General features: G+C 44.2%; 1 protein-coding gene across 1 annotated transcript in view; it reads right to left on the bottom strand.

Moving 5' to 3' along the window:
- The window catches only part of CFAP221 (cilia and flagella associated protein 221), an 83436-nt gene that overhangs the window by 43997 nt on the left and 14665 nt on the right, over window positions 1-24774 (bottom strand). The window contains exons 5-7 of the mRNA XM_019932333.3: window positions 24663-24761; window positions 23006-23106; window positions 929-1032 (exon numbers count right to left, since the gene is read on the bottom strand). Coding sequence (XP_019787892.2) covers window positions 929-1032; window positions 23006-23106; window positions 24663-24761 — 304 coding nt within the window. The remainder of the gene's footprint in view (window positions 1-928; window positions 1033-23005; window positions 23107-24662; window positions 24762-24774) is intronic.

Here is a 24774-nt window from a genome sequence, read left to right on the forward strand (position 1 = left end):
GGGGTGAGGGAAAAAGGAGAGGTTGATAAGAGGGTGTAGACTTCCAACTGCAGGATGAATAAGGTCTGAGGGCCTCATGTAAAACATGGTGACTATAGTTGGTAACATCCTACTGTATAATGGAAACTTGCTAAGAGTAGAGTAGAACTTAAATGTTTCACCCCCCAAAAAAAAGGAACTATGTGATGTGATGGATATATTAATTAATTAACTCCATGAAGGAATCCTTTCACAATGTGTACATATGCCAAATCATCACACTGTACACTTTAAAAAGATAACAATTTTATGTGTCAACTATACCTCAAAAAATAAGAAAAAATACACAATAAAAACAAAACGATTTTAGCATTCACAGCAGATCACAGTGGGCAGATATTTAAATCTGAAACCTAAACGTCAAGAGACAGAACCTGGGAAGCAGAAGTCAGCTCAGGTGGCGATTTCACTCTCAGAGGTCCTGAGCATCTTTGGGGCCTATATCCTTCGGGGCGTGCAAAGACAGATGGTCTACGCCACCTGTGAGACAGATTCCCTAGACCCTTCACTACGATTCTGAAGGCTTGGAAAGAAATAATTTTCCCTTTTATTTGAACATGAATTAAAGGTGACTACAAAACCAAGGATGTACCAAGAGTCAGAACTAGAATTAGAATGGATTAACTTCTGATTTCAAGTTTTGACTCTGGGAGAAATTTACCTGGGCATTATTATAAATTATCTGCATGACACAAATTATCCCAAACTGTTTTTACTCCCAAACTGCTGGTTCCAATTCACATTATGTCAGACACGTAAAGTCTGCTACTCTTACACATTTGAAAATAACTATTCAAATGTGGCTTATTCTTCTCCATAACTTGAGAGCTACTTTCCAAATCATCTTCGATCTGAGAACTCTGGCAACTTGAGAATTAATTCTCCTTACCTGACGTTGGCTCAACAGTAAAGGCTTGATGAGACTGAACCAACGCAACATGAAACTCGAAATCTACAGGACAACTGCATTGCAAAGGAATCACATAGCTTTTGCTGCAGAAAGAAAAGAAAAGAAAAATGGAAAATATTATTTTTCTTTATAACTAGATGTTTTGGTATCAAGGAAAAGAAACTCAGGTTATGTAATAAACAACCACAACCATGAGGACAGCCAACACTCATACAGTAATTCCCGGGTGACGGCTAGCCGACAGTAAACTAGGCTAATCCTGTCAGGTGGTAAGATGATTTCTCCACTGACAGAAGAGGAAACCAAGGCGCCGCGCAGGTTTCTGTCCTGTCCAAGGGGACACAGCTGGTTTGCGACAGAACCAGGATTCAGTGCAGGTCCACTGTCCCGACAACAGCTCTGTCGGCCACCTGTCGAGTCGGGCAGCTTTAACCTACGGGTGCTCAGTCGCAGGGAAAGGGCGTCTCTGCCACACGACGGGCCCCGGGGAGCCTGGGGACGCTGCAGAAGCAGGCGTCATGGACAGCCTGGGAAGCCGTGGCCCCTGCAGAGCCTGGAACTGGCCCGTGTTGAAGAAACCACACGGTGGCTTTCGTTGGCCGAAATATGCTAGAGGCTATTCGGTTAGAAGCTGCAAACCGGCAGAGGAGCTGGAGAGAAATGCTCTCACGGGGACAAGGCCACCCGCTCTCCTTAGAGAGCCCTGCGCTTCCCCTGACGGCCCCTCCTTCTACGGGGCGCGCCCGGGCGGCCCGAGTGTGCGGGACGCGTTTGCAGGAGAACAGAGCCCTCCAGGCGTCCGGTGGCATCCGGAGCGCGGCTGGGGCAGGTCACCCCGGCCCGTCCGGCAGCTCCTCCCCCTCCGGGGCTGCGTGCTCCCTTCCGCACGTCCAAAGCGCCCGCCGTGGCGCGCGGCCGCTCTGCCCCTCGCACCCGGCTCCGACTCCGGGAGAGCCAGCTCGATCGCAGGGGGTTTGGGCAGCTCTCGTGCTGCCGCCGAGCTGGCTGTGGGCTTTCACATCGCGGCCCACTCCCTCAGCGGCCAGCGCCCGTCTGCCTGGGAGCTCCAAGCTTCATGGAAGGCACAGCCGAGTCGACTGGCTTCCCCTGCTCGGCCTCAGCCAAGCCCCCGAGTCCCGCACAGAGCCCAACGAGGATCTGTCGGAGCAAAGTGAAATCACCCTTTGTCAGTAGGACTTTGGGGATACGGTACAGTGCAAACATGGTTTGAAAAACGATGCCAAGAGCATTTTTATTTGGCCTTAAACTCCTTATCTTTTAAACATTTCTGAAATATTCCAAATATAAAGAAAAATATTGAGAAGAATAAATAAAGATCCCTTTATCCGCTACAAACCCCTATCAAATCTTCTGCTTTGGGTAAATCAATGTTGTATTCGTAAAGAAACAAAACACTGTGGAACAGCTGAAGCTCCCTGTCCCCCTGTCCCGGGGCCTCTGGTCCTTCCTGCCTTCCCGGGGGTGACCTCACCTGGATGCACCGTCAATCCCACAGAGTTTTATACTATCCCCACATACGTATGTGCCCATAAAATGCATAATATTTACTGTTTGTTTTCAACAATATGGTTCTAAAACGTGCTGGTTTTGCCCAGCACTATGCTTTTGAGGTTGACTCATGAAGTTCTGTTGGTTCGCTTTCACCAGTGACGAGTAGTCCATTGTATGACGACATCATCCTTGTTTCTCTACTCCCATGCTGAAAGCGTTTAGGTTGTTTGCACCATTTCGCTACTGCAATGTGGTGGGGACAGTCCTTGGGTGGGACTCCTTATGCATCTGGACCAGAGCTGCTCTAGCTATAACCAAGAAATGGAATTACTGGTTAGCAGTAAAGTGAAAATATCAGCTTTACTACATACGGCCAAAACACCCTCCAAAGCACTTGGACCAATCTATCCTTCCACAAGCAGCATCTGATTACCAGCACAGCATTCTCAGACGTATTAACTTCTTCCAACCTGATGGGGGTGAAATGGTATCTCATTTTATTTTCATTTTCATTTCTTTGAGGTTGAGCTTCTGCTCATGGGTACCCATTTGGGTTCCCTCTCCTATGAACTGCCTGTGCCTATTCTTTGCCCATTTTTCTATTGGGTTGTTCTGTTCTCTTATTAATTTGGAAATTCTAGATATTCATTTTGCCAATTACATCCATTGGTATAAATTCTAGACAAGGGTCATTATAGAGAGTGATCACTTCAGCCAACAGTGAGATGAATACTTCATAGTTTTGTTTGTTTTGTTTTGTCTTACCAAACTCCTAGACTCTGTCCTAAATCAGGCTCTACTAGAAGTACCAGTTCATCCATCTTAACACTCTGAGACGCTTTCTAATTCTGAAATACAGGGTACATAAAAGTCGTTACATTTGCAAGGCAATTCAACCTAACAGACACTCAGGCCCCACTGAGCATCAGGTCCTTTACAGCACTGGGTAGATAAAACTAACACTACAAATTACACATGCCTCTCAAGATGTAAGCAGCTTTGGGTAATGGTCAACGTGAAGCATGAAACTGCCCAAACCTGGTCCCTGAAGATCAGGCCAGTGACCCCCAGGCCACCTGGGCTACGTGGACCTCCAGTTGGTACCCCCAGGGGTCTGCTCAGAGCTGCCCCAGCAGCTGCTCAGGGTTCTCCTGCTAGAAGCTGAATGTTTGCATTTTCCTGAACAAACAAACAAAAACTGCTAGGGCTTTTTATGTATGCCTAATCTGTAGCTAATTTCAGAGCTCCGATAATTCCCATAGAAAAAGTGTCAGAGTGTTTGTTTAATGATGATTACATGAAGCCAAGTTCCTGATGCATTAACCAGTTGGAAAAACAAACAGTTCCTTAAGGGCACAAAATTCCAAGGGCCTTGATTCAGAAAGAGACACAGCAGTGCAAGAAATGCCAATTCAGTGGAAGCACTGACCTTTGCTTTCATTGCTGCTGTTCACATTACGGATGTCAAATTAGTGTGGCTGGCTTCCTTCATCATAAATCAAGGACAGTCTAGATTAATTTGGCTCAAGAGCAATTTTGGCAAATATGAAGTTTAGTATTTTTAGAAGTTTTCCATATGTCAAGAAACAGAATACCGTTAAATTCTGGGGGAACTTAAAAATTATCAGCGAAATCCCCATGGCTAAATACAATTAAAACTGATCTGCGGCGAAGAAACGTGAATAAATATACGTATCTTATGCCTATTAATCTTCAGGTGCAAACAGGAGCCTGAATTAAGCGCTCTTCCGTAACTTACAGAAAGCAGTCAATTAACATAGTAAAGCGGATAGAAGTTAGTCCTTTTGGAGGTAATGACAACTTTTATCCCTGATACTCTATGTGGTTTTTTTTTTTTGGCCGCACTGCAAGGCATGCGGAACTTCTCCGACCAGGGATCGAACCTGCGCCCCCTGCAGTGGAAGTGCAGAGTCTTAACCATTGGACCACCGGGGAAGTCCCCTGCTACTTTAGTATTTAAACATTTAACCAAACATGCTAAGGCCATGTATAAAAATATATTAAGTATTTTAAAAGAATTATTCCCTATTTCTAGTAAAATCCAACCCACACCTTTTAAATACTAGACTCATACATTATGATCATGTACAAACTCTGTGCCTATTAGAAGAAAAGAGTATAAATTTGCCTCACAGAAAGGAAAGATTATAAAATGACTTAACATAAACTCAAATTTCTTTCTTGTCCCTTCTCTAAATAAATGCAAGTAGAGGGCCAGACACCACAGTAATTTCTAGGAAATTATATAACATTTGTTTTTACTTTACTCTGATCTTATTTTATCATTTACCCTAAAATCTAACATTGTGTTTGTCTCAGGAGTAATCAAGGTTTTTCTGAGAGAATGAATCATCTTGTGAACTTATTGTATATAACACAAAATCAAATTTCCTCCCTAATTAAAAAGTCTCAATGTTTAGAGAGTGGAATGAGTGAACCATCTTGCCATCAATAGCGCTGGACTCCTTTTTGGAGAATTATGGTAATAACTGATAATGTAAGTGAGCAGGACACCATGGGGCCTTCCCGGAACAGACACCCCCCCCCCCCCCCACTCACGTCCTCTACCTGCTTCTTTGCTGTAGAAAACCTGTAGCCTCCTAGGCCTTCCCTGAGTTCCAAAGAGTAAATTTAATAAGAGAAGTGAGAAAATGCAGAAAGGAAGGAAAACCGTCAAGCAAGACAAAACAATAATAGTTTAGCCATTATACAATCTCAGGGATCTTTAGTTCCTCCTCAAGGGCTGTAGAGAATATTCTGAGCCATGTCCTTTGAGCTGTTTTGCAGATACTGAAACCCCCGCCAGGTGGGAGAGCTTAACTGCACACTGCCCACAAGCACATAGACCCCAGACCCACTGGAACTGGAAGGTTGATGACACTGACTCCAAATCACCTCACCACCAGCCGAGCAGAATGCCCACGAGCTGATCACACACCCCACGACCCCCCTCCCTCACTCTGTCTTTAAAAAAATTTTCCCTGAAAGCTTCCAAGGAGTTTGGCCCTTTTAAGCACTAGCTGCCTGGACTCCTTGCTTGGCACCTGCAATAAATGCTGCACTTTCCTTCACCACGACCCGGTGTCTGTAGATTGGCTTTGCTGCACATGGGTGAGCAGATCCAAGCTTGGTTCGATAACAATACTAAGCATGACAAATGCTAACTATCACAAGATGCTGGATTCAGACAGCACAATAAATTAATCATTAGCTATTACACATGTACAAAACTTTGAGAGAAACACCATCAAGAAAAAGGGAAGCCTTCCCACAGAGACATATGTATAATTTAAACTATAACGTAGACTATAACATGTCAATTTAGCAGGACTTCTCCTTTGTCAACTACTCACTGATGCAGGAACCATTTATAGATCAGAAGATGTGGACAGCGATGATGTTTGCGTGACATCCATTCCCTACCAAACGTACAGAAGACTCATGGGAAAATCAAATCTGAGCGAGCTTTGGGACTACATATTATGGCAGTTTAAAAACGCATCTATTGGGACTTCCCTGGTGGCCCAGCGGTTAAGAGTCTGTGCGCTCATTGCAGGGGACCCGGGTTCAATCCCTGGCCAGGGACCTAGATCCTGCATGCCACAGCTAAGAGCCCACACGTGGCAACTAAGACCCAGCACAGCCAAATAAGTAAATAAATAAATATTAAAAAACAAACAAACAACAACAAAAAAGTCTATGAACTCTTCAACGTTTCTTCTATTGAGAGGTTTCCTTCCCTGGAATCTGGGCTCTCTGGCCACTCAGCTACTAGAATGCAGTGGAATGATGCCATACTGCTTTCTAAAGGCCACGCCTGGGAAACTGCTATCTCTCACTCCTCCTGGATACTCACCTCGTTGCCATGCCCTCAGGAAGCCCAAGCAGCCTGTGGAGAGGCCCATGTGGAGAGAACTGAGGCTCCCGCCCTCCACCCAGCTGAGCCCAGAAAATGGCCAGCGTGTGAGTGGACCATCTCAGGAAGTGGATGTCTGAGTCCCCAGCTAACTCTGCACGAAGCAAAGCAGCCTTCTCCATCAGGCCATATTCAAATAGTAGATCCAGGAGCAAAACAAACAACTGCTGTTACTCTAAGCCACTACTTGTAGGGTGTTTTGTTACACAGCAGTAAGGAAAAAACGGACCCAAACAGCATTCTCTCTTTCTCATCTCATTTCTCCTTTAGTGAATGATTACCTTACCCCACTTCTGGTTGGAATAATAATTTGGCAATTTTTTAAGTCTTTTTCCTCTTTTTGGTAGTAGCCCTTCATATGTCCCAGTCACACTGTGCTTGCCCCTCAGCTAACCCTCTTAACAACCCTGTGAGGTGAGTACTATTACTATGCCCATTTCATGGACAAATAAACTGATCTGTGGGCCCGTCCAAGGACACACAGTTAATAAGAGATGAGGTGGAAATTAAAGCCAGGACCCCAGGACCCTTAACTGCGATACTATACCTCTCTTCTCAGTCTCTAATAGCAACCAAGAGCTAAGAACATCTCACTGTTAGCACTGCCGTCTTCTTCCCTATTGACTTTCTCTTTAAAACCGATCCCTCGATTTAAAACTCAATTGAGGATTGGTTCAAGATGGTGTAGTAGGAGGAGGTACTCTCACTCCCTCTTGCGAGAGCACCAGAATCACAACTAACTGCTGAACAGTCATTGACAGGAAGACACTGGAACTCACCTAAAAAGATACCCCACATCCAAAGACAAAGGAGAAGCCACAGTGGGATGATAGAAGGGGTGCAATCACAATAAAATCAAATCCCATTACTGCTGGGTGGGTGACTCACAGACTGGAGAACACTTATACCACAGAAGTCCACCCACTAGAGTGAAGGTTCTGAGCCCCACGTCAGGCTTCCCAACCTGGGGGTCTGGCAATGGGAGGAGGAACTCCTAGAGAATCAGACTTTGAAGGCTAGCGGGATTTGATTGCAGGACTTCAACAGGACTGGGGGAAACAGAGACTCCACTCTTGGAGGGCACACACAAAGTAGTGTGTGGATCGGGACCCAGGGGAAGGAGCAGTGACACCAGGGGAGACTGAACCAGACCTACCTGCTAGTGTTGGAGGGTCTCCTGCAGAGGCGGGGAGTGGCTGTGGCTCACTGTGGGGACAAGGACACTGGCAGCACAAGTTCTGGAAAGTACTCCTTGGCGTGAGCCCTCCCAGAGTCCACCATTAGCCCCACCAAAGAGCCAAGGTAGGCTCCAGTGTTGGGTCCCCTCAGGCCAAACAACCAACAGGGAGGGAACCCAGCCCCACCCATCAGCAGACAAGTGGATTAAAGTTTTACTGAGCTCTGCCCACCAGAGCAACAGCCAGCTCTACCCACCACCAGTCCCTCCCATCAGGAAACTTGCACAAACCTCTTAGATAGCCTCATCCACTAGAGGGCAGACAGCAGAAGCAAGAAGAACTACAATCCTGCAGCCTGTGGAACAAAAACCACATTCACAGAAAGATAGACAAGATGAAAAGGCAGATGTACCAGATGAAGGAACAAAATAAAACCCCAGAAAAGCAACTAAATGAAGTGGAGATAGGCAACCTTGCACCAGATGAAGGAACAAGATAAAACCTCAGAAAAACAACTAAATGAAGTGGAGATAGGCAACCTTCCAGAAAAAGAATAAAGAATAATGATAGTGAAGATGATCCAGGACTCTGGAAAAAGAATGGAGGCAAAGATCGAGAAGATGCAAGAAATGAATAACAAAGACCTAGAAGAATTAAAGAACAAACAAACAGAGATGAACAATACAATAACTGACATGATAACTACACTAGAAGGAATCAATAGCAGAATAACTGAGGCAGAAGAACGGATAAGTGACCTGGAAGACAGAATGGTGGAATTCACTGTTGCAGAACAGAATAAAGAACAAAGAATGAAAAGAAATGAAGACAGCCTAAGAGACCTCTGGGACAACATTAAATGCAACAACATTTGCATTATAGGGGTCCCAGAAGGAGAAGAGAGAAAGGACCTGAGAAAGTATTTGAGGAGATTATAGTCAAAAACTTCCCTAACATGGGAAAGGAAATAGCCACCAAAGTTCAGGAAGCTCAGAGAGTCCCATACAGGATAAACCCAAGGAGAAACACAACAAGACACATAGTAATCAAACTGGAAAAAATTAAAGACAAAGAAAAATTATTGAAAGCAGCAAGGGAAAAAAGACAAATAACCAAATAACATACAAGGGAACTCCCATAAGGTTAACAGCTGATTTCTCAGCAGAAACTCTACAAGTCAGAAGGGACTGGCATGACATATTTAAAGTGATGAAAGGGAAGAACCTACAATCAAGATTACTCTACCTGGCAAGGATCTCATTCAGATTCTATGGAGAAATCAAAAGCTTTACAGACAAGCAAAAGCTGAGAGAATTCAGCACCACCAAACCAGCTCTACAACAAATGCTAAAGGAACTTCTCTAAGTGGGAAACAAAAGAGAAGAAAAGGACCTACAAAAACAAACCCAAAACAATCAAGAAAATGGTAATAGGAACATGCATATCAATAATTACCTTAAACATGCATGGATTAAATGCTCCAACCAAAAGACACGGGCTCACTAAATGGATACAAAAAAAGACCCATATATATGCTGTCTACAAGGGACCCACTTCAGACCTAGGGACACACACAGACTGAAAGTGAGGGGATGGAAAAAGATATTCCATGCAAATGGAAATCAAAAGAAAGCTGGAGTAGCAATACTCGTATTAGATAAAATAGACTTCAAAATGAATAATGTTGCCAGAGACAAGGAAGGACACTACATAATGATCAAGGGATCGATCCAAGAAGAAGATACAACAATTGTAAATATATATGCACCCAACACAGGAGCACCTTAATACATAAGGCAACTGCTAATAGCTATAAAAGAGGAAATCAACAGTAACACAATAATAGTGGGGGACTTTAGTACCTCACTTACACCAATGGACAGATCATCCAAACAGAAAATTAAGAAGGAAACACAAGCTTTAAATGACACAATACACCAGATAGATTTAATTGATATTTTTAGGACATTCCATCCAAAAACAGCAGATTACACTTTCTTCTCAAGTGCGCATGAAACATTCACCAGGATAGATCACATCTTGGGGAACAGATCAAGCCTCGGTAAATTTAAGAGAATTGAAATTATGTCAAGCAACTTTTCCGACCACAACGCTATGAGATTAGAAATCAATACAGGGAACAAAACATAAAAAACACAAACATATGAGGCTAAACAATACATTACTAAATAACCAAGAGATCACTGAAGAAATCAAAGAGGAAATGAAAAAATACCTAGAGACAAATGACAATGAAAACACGATGATCCGAAACCTATGGGATGCAGCGAAAGCAGTTCTAAGAGAGAAGTTTATAGCAATACAATCCTACCTCAAGAAAGAACAAACATCTCAAATAAACAACCTAACCTTACACCTAAAGGAACTAGAGAAGGAAGAATAAACAAAACCCAAAGTTAGTAGAAGGAAAGAAGTCATAAAGATCAGAGCAGAAATAAATGAAATAGAAACAAAGAAAACAATAGCAAAGATCAATAAAACTAAGAGCTGGTTCTTTAAGAAGATAAACAAAATCGATAAACCATTAGCCAGACTCTTCAAGAAAAAGAGGGAGAGGACTCAAATCAATGAAACTAGAAATGAAAAAGAAGTTACAATAGACACTGCATAAATACAAAACATCGTAAGAGACTACTACAATCAACTCTATGCCAATAAAATAGACACCTGGAAGAAATGGACAAATTCTTAGAAAGGTATAACTTTCCGAGACTGAACCAAGAAGAAATAGAAAATATGTACAGACCAATCACAAGTAACGAAATTGAAACTGTGACTAAAAATCTTCCAACAAACAAAAGTCCAGGACCAGATGGCTTCACAGGTGAATTCTATCAAACATTTAGAGAAGAGCTAACACCCATCCTTCTCAAAGTCTTCCAAAAAATTGCAGAGGAAGGAACACTCCCAAACTCATTCTATGAGGCCACCATCACACTGATCCCAAAACCAGACGAAGATACTACAAAAGAAAATTACAAACCAATATCACTGACGAATATAGATTCAAAAATCCTCAACAAAATACTAGCAAACAGAATCCAACAACACATTAAAAGAATCATACACCATGTTCAAGTGGGATTTATCCCAGGGATGCAAGGATTCTTCAACATACACGAATCAATCAATGTGATACACTGTATTAGCAAATTGAAGAGGAAAAACCATATGATCATCTCAACAGATGCAGAAAAAGCTTTTGGCAAAATTCAACACCCATTTGTGATAAAAACTCTCCAGAAAGTGGGCGTAGAGGAAACCTACCTCAACATAATAAAGGCCATATACAACAAACCCACAGCAAACATCATTCTCAATGTTGAAAAACTGAAAGCATTTCCTCTAAGATCAGGAATAAGACAAGGATGTCCACTCTCACCACTCTTATTCAACATAGTTTTGGAAGTCCTAGCCACAGCAATCAGAGAAGAAAAAGAAATAAAAGGAATACAAATTGGAAAAGAAGAAGTAAAGCTGTCAGTGTTTGCAGATGACATGATACTATACATAGAGAATCCTAAAATTGCCACCAGAAAACTACTAGAGCTAATCAATGAATTTGGTAAAGTTGCAGGATACAAAATTAATGCACAGAAATCTCTGGCATTCCTATACACTAATGATGAAAAATCTGAAAGAGAAATTAAGGAAACACTCCCATTTACCATCGCAACAAAAAGAATAAAATACCTAGGAATTAACCTACCTAGGGAGACAAAAGACCTGTATGCAGAAAACTATAAGACACTGATGAAAGAAATTAAGGATGATACCAACAGATGGAGAGATATACCATGTTCTTGGATTGGAAGAATCAATATTGTGAAAATGACTATACTACCCAAAGCAATCTACAGATTCAATGCAATCCCTATCAAATTACCAATGGCATTTTTTTACAGAACTAGAAGAAAAAAATCTTAAAATTTGTGTGGAGACACAACAGACCCCGAATAGCCAAAGCGGTCTTGAGGGAAAAAAATGGAGCTGGAGGAATCAGACTCCCTGACTTCAGACTATACTACAAAGCAACAGTAATCAACACAATATGGTACTGGCACAAAAACAGAAATATAGATCAATGGAACAGGATAGAAAGCCCAGAGATAACCCCACACCCTATGGTCAACTAATCTATGACAAAGGAGGCAAGGATATACAACGGAGAAAAGACAGTCTCTTCAATAAGTGGTGCTGGGAAAACTGGACAGCTACATATAAAAGAATGAAATTAGAACACTCCCTAACACCATACACAAAAATAAACTCAAAATGGATTAGAGACCTAAATGTAAGACCGGACACTATAAAACTCTTAGAGGAAAACATAGGAAGAACACTCTTTGACATAAATCACAGCAAGATCTTTTTTGATCCACCTCCTAGAGTAATGGAAATAGAAACAAAAATAACAAATAGGACCTAATGAAACAAAAGCTTTTTCAAAGCAAAGGAAACTACAAACAAGATGAAAAGACAACCCTCAGAATGGGAGAAAATATTTGCAAACGAATCAATGGACAAAGGATTAATCTCCAAAATATATAAACAGCTGTTGCAGCTCAATATTAAAAAAACAAACAACCCAATCGAAAAATGGGCAGAAGATCTAAATAGACATTTTTTCCAAGAAGACATACGGATGGCCAAGAAGCACATGAAAAGCTGCCCAACATCACTAATTATTAGAGACATGCAATCAAAACTACAGTGAGGTATCACCTTACACCAGTTAGAATGGGCATCGTCAGAAAATCTACAAACAATACATGCTGGAGAGGGTGTGGAGAAAAGGGAACCCTCTTGCACTGTAGGTAGAAATGTAAATTGATTCAGCCACTATGGAGAACAGTATAGAGGTTCCTTAAAAAACTAAAAATAGAATTACCATATGACCCAGCAATCCCACTGCTGGGCATATACCCAGAGAAAACCATAATTCAAAAAGACTTATGCACCCCAATGTTCACTGCAGTACTATTTACAATAGCCAGGTCATGGAAGCAACCTAAATGCCCAGAAGACAGAAGAATGGATAAAGAAGATGTCGTACATATATACAATGGAATATTACTCAGCCACAAAAAGGAACAAAATTGAGTCATTTGTAGAGATGTGGATGGATCTAGAGACTGTCATACGGAGTGAAGTAAGTCAGAAAGAGAAAAACAAATATCGTATATTAATTCATATATGTGGAATCTAGAAAAATGGTACAGATGAATCAGTTTGCAGGGCAGAAATTCAGACACAGATGTACAGAACAAACGTATGGACACCAAGGGGGGAAAGTGGCAGGGGGAGGGGTGGTGGTGTGATGAATTGGGAGATTGGGATTGGCATATATACACTAATATGTAAAAAATGGATAACTAATAAGAACCCGCTGTATAAAAATATAAATAGAATAAAATTCAAAACAAACAAAAAACCCTGATCCCTCTGTGCTTTATTTATTGAGCTTTTTGAAAGACGTGTCCTTTAATTAGCCCATCAGCAACAAAGGGTTATAAAGTCCCAAGACCTTTTCTCGGATGTTACCCACCTCCCCTCAAGTCCTGGCATGCATGTAGAGAGAAAGGGGGAAATCTGGGGCCTGGCCAGTTATTTTCCTTTAAGCTTGAGATGTACACTGCTGTATTCAGAATATGACCAACAAAAACAGAAAGAAATCAGACATAATGATTAGTTGCCGGATAAGCCAGACCCCCAAACCCCCAAACGAATGGGCCACAATTTGAAAAGATACAAAGAGTGGAGAGTAAATTATGTTTCAAATTTCAAAGTACGCTCTTTTATCTCAGATGATTTATGTTCTTGTGAACTTTCATAGGCTGCTTATCTTGTTTTCAGAGACATAATTAACTTCACTGGGATTGGGGCCTGAAACCAGAAGCACAGTGGACCCATGATCCTAATGATATAGTCAAATAAAGACAAGCACAAATTCACATAAAGAAACGTTCAGGGAACAGGCGTCTAATTATTCTTTTTCCCTTATAGAATTAAACGCCACACTCATTTTAGACTAGGCTTAGACCAGTGTTAGAGGCAAAGACCGATAAAGAATCAAGGTGTCAGGGAGGTTGGATGTGGTTTCTCTTGCTGGCCTGGCCTTCAAGCTCCTTTCTTGCCCTTACTTCAATTCCTTCCCCAACCCTACTTAGTTCTTCCTACTGGTAAAACCTCACCCTCTCCCACACCCCAGTAGTTTAGCAAAAGGTGGAGTTCTGCTGAAATCACTAGGGAACAGTGGGAATTAAATGAGGTCCCCTTTGCATACTTGGTAAAGGAAGTTACGGTATTTCTCTGGGGGGTGGAAGGTAACTGAATTCTGGAAAAGTTAGAGGTGACCAGATGACATGTCGTCTGCAGAGACGGTATGTACCCTATTCATACTGGTTGAACACCTTTTAAAAAATGTGGTAAAATGTGCATAACACAAAAGTTACCATTTCACCCATTTTCTAAGGCGCACTTTAGTGGAATTAGGCGCATTCACACTGTTACACAACCGTCACCAAAAAGGCCTTGAAGAGGCTTGAAAAGCCTCCTGCAGATCCAGTTCCCTTTTAGTCGAGAAAAATATAGCACTTATTGGGAGAAGATAAGAGGATACACTAAGAACTACTGACGGTCTTTTCCTCTTTTAGGAGACAAGGGAGAAGCAAGCCCACACCGAAGGTATTAAAAACACACTCGGCTGGGGCTTCCCTGGTGGCGCAGTGGTTGAGAGTCCGCCTGCCAATGCGGGGGACACGGGTTCATGCCCTAGTCCGGGAGGATCCCACATGCCGCGGAGCGGCTGGGCCCGTGAGCCATGGCCGCTGAGCCTGCGCGTCCGGAGCCTGTGCTCCGCGGCGGGAGAGGCCACAACGGTGAGAGGCCCACGTACCGCAAAAAAACAAAAAACAAAAACACACACACACACACACTCGGCTGGAGATGAATGACCTGTCCTGCCGGCCGGGCGCCCAGCTACAGCTCCAAGTCCCTGCCGCTCACCCACCAGCAATTATAAGGACAAAAAATCACTCGGCAGTGGAATAAGAAATGAATTTTTAAAGCAGGGCAGCGTATTTTCAAATACTTTTGGTTCTGAAATTGCAGTCTCTAAGAATTTTAAGTGAGAAGACCCAACGCAGCCAAAAATAATAAATAAATAAATAAATAAATAAAATTAAACAAATTTGCACAAAATCAAAGGGAGAAAAGCAGTATCCAGTATTACAATTTCCAAGCTAGGCTCTAATAAGGTCAGTATTACTTTCCCAAATTTCAGTTTTTCAGCCTTTTGATGGCTTTCTCCAGGAGTCAAAAGTCTGGGATTCAACATTTTGTGAGAAAAACTTGAAAAAAACCCCTAATTTTCTGGGTCACTTTTAGGGTCGTATAGCCATCACGAAGCAGAGCCTGGATTGGAATCTAGACACTGCACTGCCTCGTCTCCTTTTTAGTTTCTTTATTGAGGGTCCTCACAGGCCAGGCAGGTAACAGTGAGAGGAGAGGGCTACGTGTGAGGTAACAGGGAGTGGTGGGGACTGCGGCAGCCTGGCAAAGGTACTGCCCTCTGACGGGGCAGCTTCCAGTTCGTCCCTGAGGAACCGATTGTGGTCATGCAGGAATGTGTGCCTAGTACTGCTGGATCTTCCTCTTTTTTTTTTTTCTTTTAACAAAGAGTGGAAATCTAAATTTTCATGTGCAATCTTCTGATTTCTAAATGTTGGCAACTAACTGAAATTTTTAAAATTTATTTTATTGGAGTCTAGTTGATTTACAATGTTGTGCTAACTTCTGCTGTAAGCAAAGTGACTCAGTTATACATATGTATACATTCTTTTGCATACTCTTTTCCATAATGGTTTATCCCAGGAGATTGGATATAGTTCCCTGTGCCCTACAGTAGGACCTTATTGTTTACCCATTCTATACATAATAGTTTGCATCTGCTAATCCCAAACTCCCAGTCCACCCCCCCCCCCACCTTTCCCCTTTGGCAACCACAAGCCTGAAATGTTTACAAAAAATAAATCATGTGGTCCCCAACCATGTGGAACAAATGAAGCAGGTCAGCAGTTTAATGAGATCAGAGCCACAAATTCAGAACGGATGGATGGCTGGCAGGCTGAGGGATAAACTGTCTGCACAAGACTAGACAGGAGGATTGGTGGGACGCTCCCCACTCTCCCCAACAATCTAAAAATTCCTCAGAGAACCATCCTGGACTTTACTCCCCACAGGGAGCTACAAAGGGAAAGACTGAGGTTGAGGGGATGAGATGGGCGAAGGAGCCAGAGGTACAGCTGCCAGCAGCCAGATGCCCACCTCGTAAGACACAGTGACAGGTTGGCGGTGCTGCTGGAGGGCGTGCTGGTCCTCTGGGTGGGCGGGGTGGGGGCGACAGCGGGTGAGGTTGGGCGCAGAAGCTGCCGAGCAGCTGGGACAAGCACAGAGACGCAGCACCTGCAGGTGTGTCGTTCCTGGTCCCGCAGCCGGGCCTCACCAGCAGCCCCTGAAGAAGTGACGGAGCAGAGCGGGGGTATTCGTGTGTGCGTGGGACTGGGGGCTGCAGGCCTGAGGCAGAGAAACAGCAGGAGCCGGACTGCAATGCAGCCTCGAGGGTGAGGGCTGATGGGCTCCGAGGCGAGTGGCACGCTTGGGACCTTGGGACCACAGTGAGACTGGAGGTCACAGATGAGGCATCGCCGCTTCTTATGCACCCAGCAGTGGCTGCAGCCAACCCGCCCTTGTGGGAGGAGTGTTTTCTCACGGCTAATGTTTAGCATCTGCCCTTCAAACCAGATGTGTGTCTGCTCTGTGTTATATAACTTCTGGTTGCTGTAGTCAAAATGCCTAGTCCAACGTTTGTTTCCTCCAATTGATCACATCCTGGGACCTAATGTATAAATCCAGTACTGCATGTCTTGTGCATAACCGTTCTAAAGATCTTATTTTATGTACTGTATGTATCAGAAGAGTGTACATTGCCATGTAATGTAAAAAAGAACAATCTACATAAATAACGCAGCAACTACCCAGGCGTTACACCAGCTAAAACAATAAATAACCTTTGAACAGTGCATGGCCACATTCAAACGCCCCTCTGCCCCAGGGAGGGAAGGCAGCCCAGAGATGGACCGCCACGTAGTCACCCCACACTCTCCATCATGACACCGTCCACCGGAAGACCGTCCCCTCTGCCAGGCAGCAGCTCACATCAGCTCAACCTCGCACAAATCCACACCATCACTCCAGAGAAGGACAATTCCAGAGCCCGATGAAGCCGGACGGAGGGTGGACAGGCGAGTGTGTGAATCGAGGGCCTGTCCGCCTGCTGTGGATTTGTGGTGCTGCTGCGTGCCCTCCCCTTGGCCAGCTGGTGGACCCATCGCCCGGCTCTGGGAGGGCTGGCGCTGAGGACTCACGCTTGACCTTCTCCAGAGAAGTGCCCTTGGCTGAGGGGCTGGGCACCCCCATCCCTGTCCTGCACTCCTTTATGGGTTATGCCTTAGTAAGTCAGGTGCAACGAATCCTTATTTCTGCTTCTAAGGAACCTAAGGCCCCACGACTACATTTAAATACTTGCAATCAGTGCCTGATTTTGAGGTGTCCCAGGCCCCTCTCCACAGCAGTGTTAAGTACATGATGTATTTATTTAATAGAGTTGTTATACTATATATAGAAATTGCTACAGTATCAAGTAGAACATAAGATTATACTTCAAAGCCCCCTTCTGAAACTCACTGATAACTGAGGTAGGTAAAGAGTATAAAAAAATCCAAATTTTGGGCTTCCCTGGTGGCGCAGTGGCTGAGAGTCTGCCTGCCGATGCGGGGGACACGACTTCGTGCCCCGGTCCGGGAAGATCCCACATGCCGCGGAGCGGCTGGGCCCGTGAGCCATGGCCGCTGAGCCTGTGCGTCCAGAGCCTGTGCTCCGCAACGGGAGAGGCCACAACAGTGAGAGGCCCCCGTACCGAAAAAAAAAAAAAAATCCAAATTTTAAAATAAACAATATGTCAGCAATATTTATAATTAATTAAAAACACTGTTTCAGATGTAGACAACAAACGTATGGGCACCAAGGGGGGAAAGTGGGCGGGGGGTGGGGGTGGAACGAATTGGGAGATTGGGATGGACATATACACACTAACATGTATAAAATAGATAACTAATAAGAACCCGCTGTATAATAAATAAATAAGTAAATAAATAAGTAAATAAATAAAAACACTGTTTCAATTCACAATCTCTTCTATTCAACGCCTGGCTTTCACATAGCTTTCAGATACAATCCATTAGCTCAAAGACACCAGTGAAATGATTATACTTCTGATGATCGTTGTAGTATTTTTACCTCTTATAAGCAAATTTTAAAGAAAGGTACAAAACAGTTTTACTATAGTCACATAAGCCCACACAAATATGACGTGAATGTAAGCTTTGAAAAGTCAAACTCTTAAAAGTCTGACAATCACATGCAATATAATATGCCCCAAATTTCAAAGAGAAGCGGTTTCTTTTTAAAAAATATTTATTTGGCTGCGCTGGTCTTAGCTGCGGCACGTGGACTCGGCTGCGGCATGCATGCGGGATCTAGTTCCCTGACCAGGGATCAAACCTGGGCCCCTCATTGGGAGCACCGAGCCTTAGCCGCTGGACCACCAGGGAAGTCCCCAGAGTGCAGTTTCTACAAGGTACACGCGACCGTGCATTTCTCTGCTTCCCTTGTTCAGTGGTGGCCTCAGTGAAATCCACCTTTGCCAGCAAAGCCTCTGAGGCCCTTCTCGCTCAGCCCTTGCCCTGCCACAGCGCTGATAACCCAGGTCCAGGCTCACGAACGCCCCAGAGCGGTCCACAGGTGCCGTTCCATCCACACCTCTGTCTGTGCCCAAGCCTCCACACTGCCTGAAACACCCTTCTTCCCTCCTGCTCCCTTCCGCTGCCTGATGTCTAGTCACGCTTCAAAAGCTTAGGGCAGGTGCACTCTCCTCTAGGAAGTCTTGTCTGAGCTCCGCCGTCCCACCTGCCCCCAACTCACTTCACACTGAGCTGGGTTACGTGTCCTTCCTCAGAACACACTGAATTAGAAATTAGAATCGTCCAGTTAACAAACAGCTCAAACACCTCAACAACAAAAAAGCAAACCTCCTAATCGAAAAATGGGCAGAAGACCCAAATAGACATTTCTCCAAAGAAGACATACAGGGCTTCCCTGGGGGCACAGTGGTTAAGAATCTGCCTGCCAATGCAGAGGACATGAGTTCGAGCCCTGGTCTGGGAAGATCCCACATGCTGCAGAGCAACTAAGCCCGTGCGCCGCAACTACTGAGCCCACGTGCCACAACTACCAAAGCCCATGCACCTAGAGCCCATGCTCCGCAACAAGAGAAGCCACTGCAATGAGAAGCCTGCGCACGGCAATGATGAGTAGCCCCCAGTCGCTGCAACTAGAGAAAGCCCGCGTGCAGCAACGAAGACCCAAAGCAGCCAAAAATAAATAAATAAATTTATTTAAAAAAAAAAAAAAGAAGAATACAGATGGCCAGGAGGCATGTGAAAAGATGCTCATCATCACTACTTATTAAAGAAATGCAGATCAAAACTACAACGAGGTACCACCTCACACAGGTCAGAATGGCCATCATCAAAAAGTCTACAAACAATAAATGCTGGAGAGGGTGTGGAGAAACGGGAAACCCCCTACACTGTTGGTGGGAATGTAAATTGGTGCAGCCACTATGGAGAACAGTATGGAGGCTCCTTAAAAAACTAAAAATAGAGCTACCATATGACCCAGCAATTCTACTCCTGGGCATATATCCAGACAAAACTGTAATTCAAAAAGATACATGCACCCCTATGTTCATAGCAGCACTATTTGCAATAGACAAGACATGGAAGCAACGTAAGTGTCCATCGACAGAGGAATGGATAAACAATATGTAGTACATATACAATGGAATACTACTCAGCCATAAAAGATAATGAAATAATGCTATTTGCAGCAACACGGATGGACCTAGAGATCCTCATACTAAGTGAAGTAAGTCAGAAAGAGAAAGACAAATGCCATATGATACCGCTTATACGTGGAATCTAAAATATGACACAAATGAACTTACGAGACAGAAACAGACTTGCAGATGTAGAGACTTGTGGTTGCTGAGGAGCGGGGTGTGGGGGGAAGGAGTGGGAGTTTGGGGTCAGCAGGTGCAAACTAGTACATAGAGGATGGATAACAACAAGGTCCTACTGCAGAGCACAGGGAACTCTACTCAATATCCTGTGATAAACCATAATGGAAAAGACTATGAAAAAGAATGTGTGTATAGGGAGCTTCCCTGGTGGTCCAGTGGTTAAGACTCCACACTTCCACTGCAGGGGGCACGGGTTTGATCCCTGGTTGGGGAACTACGATCCCGCATATCATGTGGTGCGGCCAGAAAAAAAAAAAAAGACTGTGTGTGTGTGTGTGTGTGTGTGTGTGTGTGTGTGTGTGTGTATATATATATATATGAATCACTTTGCTATACAGCAGTAATTAACACAGCATTGTAAATCAACTATACTTCAATAAAATACAAATAAAGAATTGTCTATTTAATCATGAGATGAGGGTTTAATCACCTCTACATCCTTAGTACCTACCATTGTGCCTGGCACACAGTAGGCATTCAATAAAGGTTTGTTAAATGAATGAATGTTGAATAAGGAACCTACCCAAATAATACCTTCAACCCCCAAGGCGGCCTAGGATTAACAGAGGACATTTCAGGTGAAAACCCTTTCAAATAGTCACCACCACCACCGCCCCCGACGCCAGACATTGTGGATGGAATGCAGTGCTGGGCAGTTTGCATAGTTAAAAGTTGGGGAAAAGCCATTAAGTCAAGTGCATCAAGTCTTGGGAAGGCGCTGCTGCCAGAATGCTTGGAGAAACAAAGTAGCACACTTAGCTTTTGAAAAAATTTTAAAATATCACAGTGTTACACACAGTAAGTCAGCTTCATAAACTGTTCAGCTGAAATTTTCATTCTGATTACAAATGAAGGGCATGATGTATAAAACAGCTTGGGAGAAGCCTCCAGGGAAGTGGGCAGGTTTATCTGTTAAGAAGGTCCAAGAGGGAGGGGATGTATGTATCTGTATGGCTGAATCACTTTGTTGTACAGCAGAAACTAACACAACATTGTAAAGCAATTATACCCCACTAAAAAAAATAAGAAGAACCAAGGCTGATTTCTGCATCATTTCCTCCTGCCTATGGACCAGTGCTCTCAACCTCAACAGCCTTGCTTACGGTCCAGACAAGGAGTGATTTGTGGAGGGAAAGAAAGAAAAACAGGGAGAGAGAGAGAGGAAGGGAGAGAGGGAGGGAGGGAGGGAGGAAGACAGATGAACTAGGAAGTTAGTTGTTTCCTGCCACTTCAATTTTGGTTAAAAATTGCTTATTCACCCATTTAAAGGAAATAGCTATGTTTGGCCTCAAAATGCATAGAGTGAGTGGGTCCTGCCAGGAGGGATTCACCTCTATTAGCCCCTTTTGTATGGATAATTTATTGACAATTATTTTTGGGGGGAATTTTTATTTTATTTTATTTTAATTTTAGTTTTTGGCCACACCGTGCAGGGATCTTAGTTCCCTGACCAGGGATCGAACCCACATCCCCTGCATTTGAAGTGCAGAGTCTTAACCACTGGACCACCAAGGAAGTCCCTTATTGACAATTCTTAAAGAGCTGTTTTTAAAAAAATAAGTAAAGAGAGATGGTGCATCAGAAGCTCATGCGAAGCCGCTGGGCGGGGGATGGGATCTCACGTCAGCTGAACCAACGCGATTGTTCAGATCTAGATGGTGAGTTTCATTCAAGGGCTCTGAAGCTCATACACCTTGGTCCCCCGCCAGCACCAAAAAGCTTCAGTTGCCCCCTCTCTACCTCTACTACCCAGTCACTAGCAACTTGTATCCCCTGCTCAGAGCTGCCTGCAGGCACCTGAACTTGCTTTCACCCCCAAACACAGGCTGAAGCCCACAGTCTTTGCTCACTGTCTGGGCCTAGACCACAAGGCATCTAGTATCTACCAGCTACTGGGTGGCTTCATCACCTGCAAGATGTAGTCCACACTCTTTGCCACCACTGTGCTTTTGTACGTGCTGTTTCCCTGCTTGGAATGCCACCCTCACAGCCCGCCCCGTGGTGGCTAACCAGATAGGATAACCGGACGTCCCCTGCTTAGGCGTGAGGACTTTCCCCATCCCTCCTGCACGAGACCCCGTGTGTGCCCTGATTACAACACTGGCACGTGGTGTAATTAATCAGTGACGTGGTTCTGTCCCCATCAGACTTTAAGACCTTCAGAATGAGAACTTTTGTCTATTCATCTTTTTACCCCAGGTGATATTCCAAATATCACCCAAACAGGACTTCACGGGCAGTGCGCCACTAGTGTGGATACAAAGCTGGAGCCAGGTCCTGCAGGTCCCTTCCCCGCCCCCCCCCACCACCACCAGATGGCTAGGTATTAACAACTTAGTTACAGAATCATTGGAGGTGAGGGGCGGCAGGAGAGGGGCCAAGCAGATGGCAGGGAGGGATTGGGGGCTCAGGACAGTATATATTTCCCAACCAGTACAGAAATATTTCAGCGTTTAACAAGATTTTAACAACCGGCACGGCCATTGTATCTCGGTATCTAACAGCTCAATAGTCACCTTCTTTATGTCCCTAGGGACAGACAGCACTGTGCCTGGTAGTAGGTATTTAGTAAATATTTACTGCTGAAACAAGACACACCTTGAAATACAACTAGAGTCATCAACTATTTTCCCAACAAGGAGGGCGGATTTGAGATTTGGCTTCCATAGTGACTGTCCAGGGTCTTGGCCTTCCCTGTGGCCATTCCGTCCAAAAACGCATGCTGGTTAATGCACAGGCATGAGATGCCTCCCTGGGACTCCGACACTAATACTCCCAACCCTGCAGGCCCTCCAACTACCGCTGTTGCCAACAGTATTTGGACCTTCTGGCAGCTACCCTGCCCTGTGAAGGGGAGCCTGTGGAGAAAGAAGCCTGCACAGGGCAGCAAAACCAAGATCCGGGGAGGGTCAGGTCCCAGCAACCCCTGTTAAACCCCTAGACGCAGCCGTGCCTGAAGGTGCGTGCCATCTTGCACCTTTCAGGTTGATGACCCAATAAATTCCTTTCTTGCTTAACGATATTTTGACTCGGTTGGGTTTGTTTGTTGGTTGTTTGCTTTGCCTTTGCAACTACAAGTCCAGTCTAACTCAGCTAGAAGGAAAACTTTCCATTAGGAAAAACAGAAATCTAAGTTTTTATCTATGTGAGTCTCTCTTAACTTTTCACATCCCATGACAGTTTGGTAATTCATTTTGATAACTTACCTTTCACCAAGTAGAACATTTGATAGATTTATAAATGAGGGAAAGTCCAGTCTATTTATGACAGGATAGGCGTGGATGGGGACAAGCAAAGTCTCATCTCCCTAAAATTAATGGGAAAAAAGTCAAGTTTACCATGCTTAAGACTATAATTTTCTTGTTTTCTTTTTCTTTGTTTTTGGCTGCGTCTCGCAGCATGTGGGAACTTAGTTCCCCGACCAGGGGTTGAACCCACGCCCCCTGCTTTGGAACAACTGGACCGCCAGGGAAGTCCCAAGACTATAATTTTCAAAGATGAATTTGTAGATCCTTTATTTCTTATCTTGTTTTCTATCATTAAAAAATACCTCCAGAAAAAAAGGGAAAACATTTCCTTAAAAAAAAAAACACTGAGTGCTTAAATATAACGTTGAAATATTGAGTTTTCTTAGCTATAAACAAAGTATAGAAAATTTTTAGCGTATTTCACTGAAATGATATTCAATATTATCCAGGAAAGCTAATGATGCCTTCACGTTAGAGATGAAAACAGTCATCTGTTTCGATTTCAGAAAGTTATAGGGAAACACAATTGTGAGCGGCCTGAGATAAACAGAAACCAGCACAGAATCAGCTGATCCAGACAGTGCCGAACAGTAAGCATTGGGCCAGCCAGAGGCACAGAGGCCTGCTTCTAGACCTGCACAGTGCGTGACCTCGAGTAAGACCTCTGACCTCTCCACAGCTCGTCTCTTCCTTTGCTTTCAAGTGGGGATAAGGCCACCTTTCTTTAAAGGTATTTTTGAGAATTAAAGCAGACACTGGCCTTAAAAAGTTTAAGGCACCACATAAATACAAGGTACTAATAGCATTGCTATGAAGTAGCAGGACGCCTGCCCTGGGGCTCTACGCAATGCCTGTCCTGAGGATTTTTGTTCTTGGTACGGAATATTCCTCCTGAAAGCACTATTCTGGTTTCATTTTTAGTTTTTTTTCCCCCTCTTTTTAAAAACTGAGACTCATCTGTTACTAAAGCACACTCTTCCACTTTAATTTTGAAAAGGTAAATTTCCTTAACCTTAAGGCTTCTCAACTTGTAAGGGCTGGGCGTGGAACCCAGAGCGGAGGGGTGTGGAGGTGCCAGTTTTAAGGGAAGGACTGACAGCACGTGGGGCTGGAGGCTGGAGGCCGGGGATGAATTAGGTGACCTGGAAAAGGCCTTCGAGAGCTCCTACAGCACAGCCTCTGGGGTCGGACCACACAAGTAGCCTCCCTGCAGACCCCCAGGGCTACCTCGGAGAACATTTGCTGCTGGTGCCCAGTGACAACTCGGGGTTGTTGCTGATCTTCTCACCTAGCTCTTAAAGGACGACGTTTAAGTTATTTGACAAGCCTTCCTCAACTCCCAGCACCACAAGATAAATGAGATTTTTAGGCCAGGGCAGGTGGGAACCTGCAGCAAGCAGTGTCTCTGGCTCTGCCCCAGTTCTCGGCAGCCTGGAGCTTCCCCAGCTGGGACCCACGTCACCGGACCAGGACCCTCAAGCCACTCAGACCGGCTGCCCAAGGCATCAGGCTGAGAAACTTCATACTTGTCACCCCGTCTCTCTTCTTCCCTTGAAGATGTAAGGTTTGATGCCACCCCCAAGCCCCAAAAAACCCCTGATATTAAGGGACATACCTTACAGTGAATGCGGATGCAATCATAGTAGTATCGCCACTCATCTGGAGTAAATGTAACGGTGACCGTGAGGGACAAGCCAGGGATAAGGCGGTGCTCCTAGAAGACAAGG

Source organism: Tursiops truncatus, chromosome 7, assembly GCF_011762595.2.
Source record: "Tursiops truncatus isolate mTurTru1 chromosome 7, mTurTru1.mat.Y, whole genome shotgun sequence".
NCBI lineage: Eukaryota > Metazoa > Chordata > Mammalia > Artiodactyla > Delphinidae > Tursiops > Tursiops truncatus.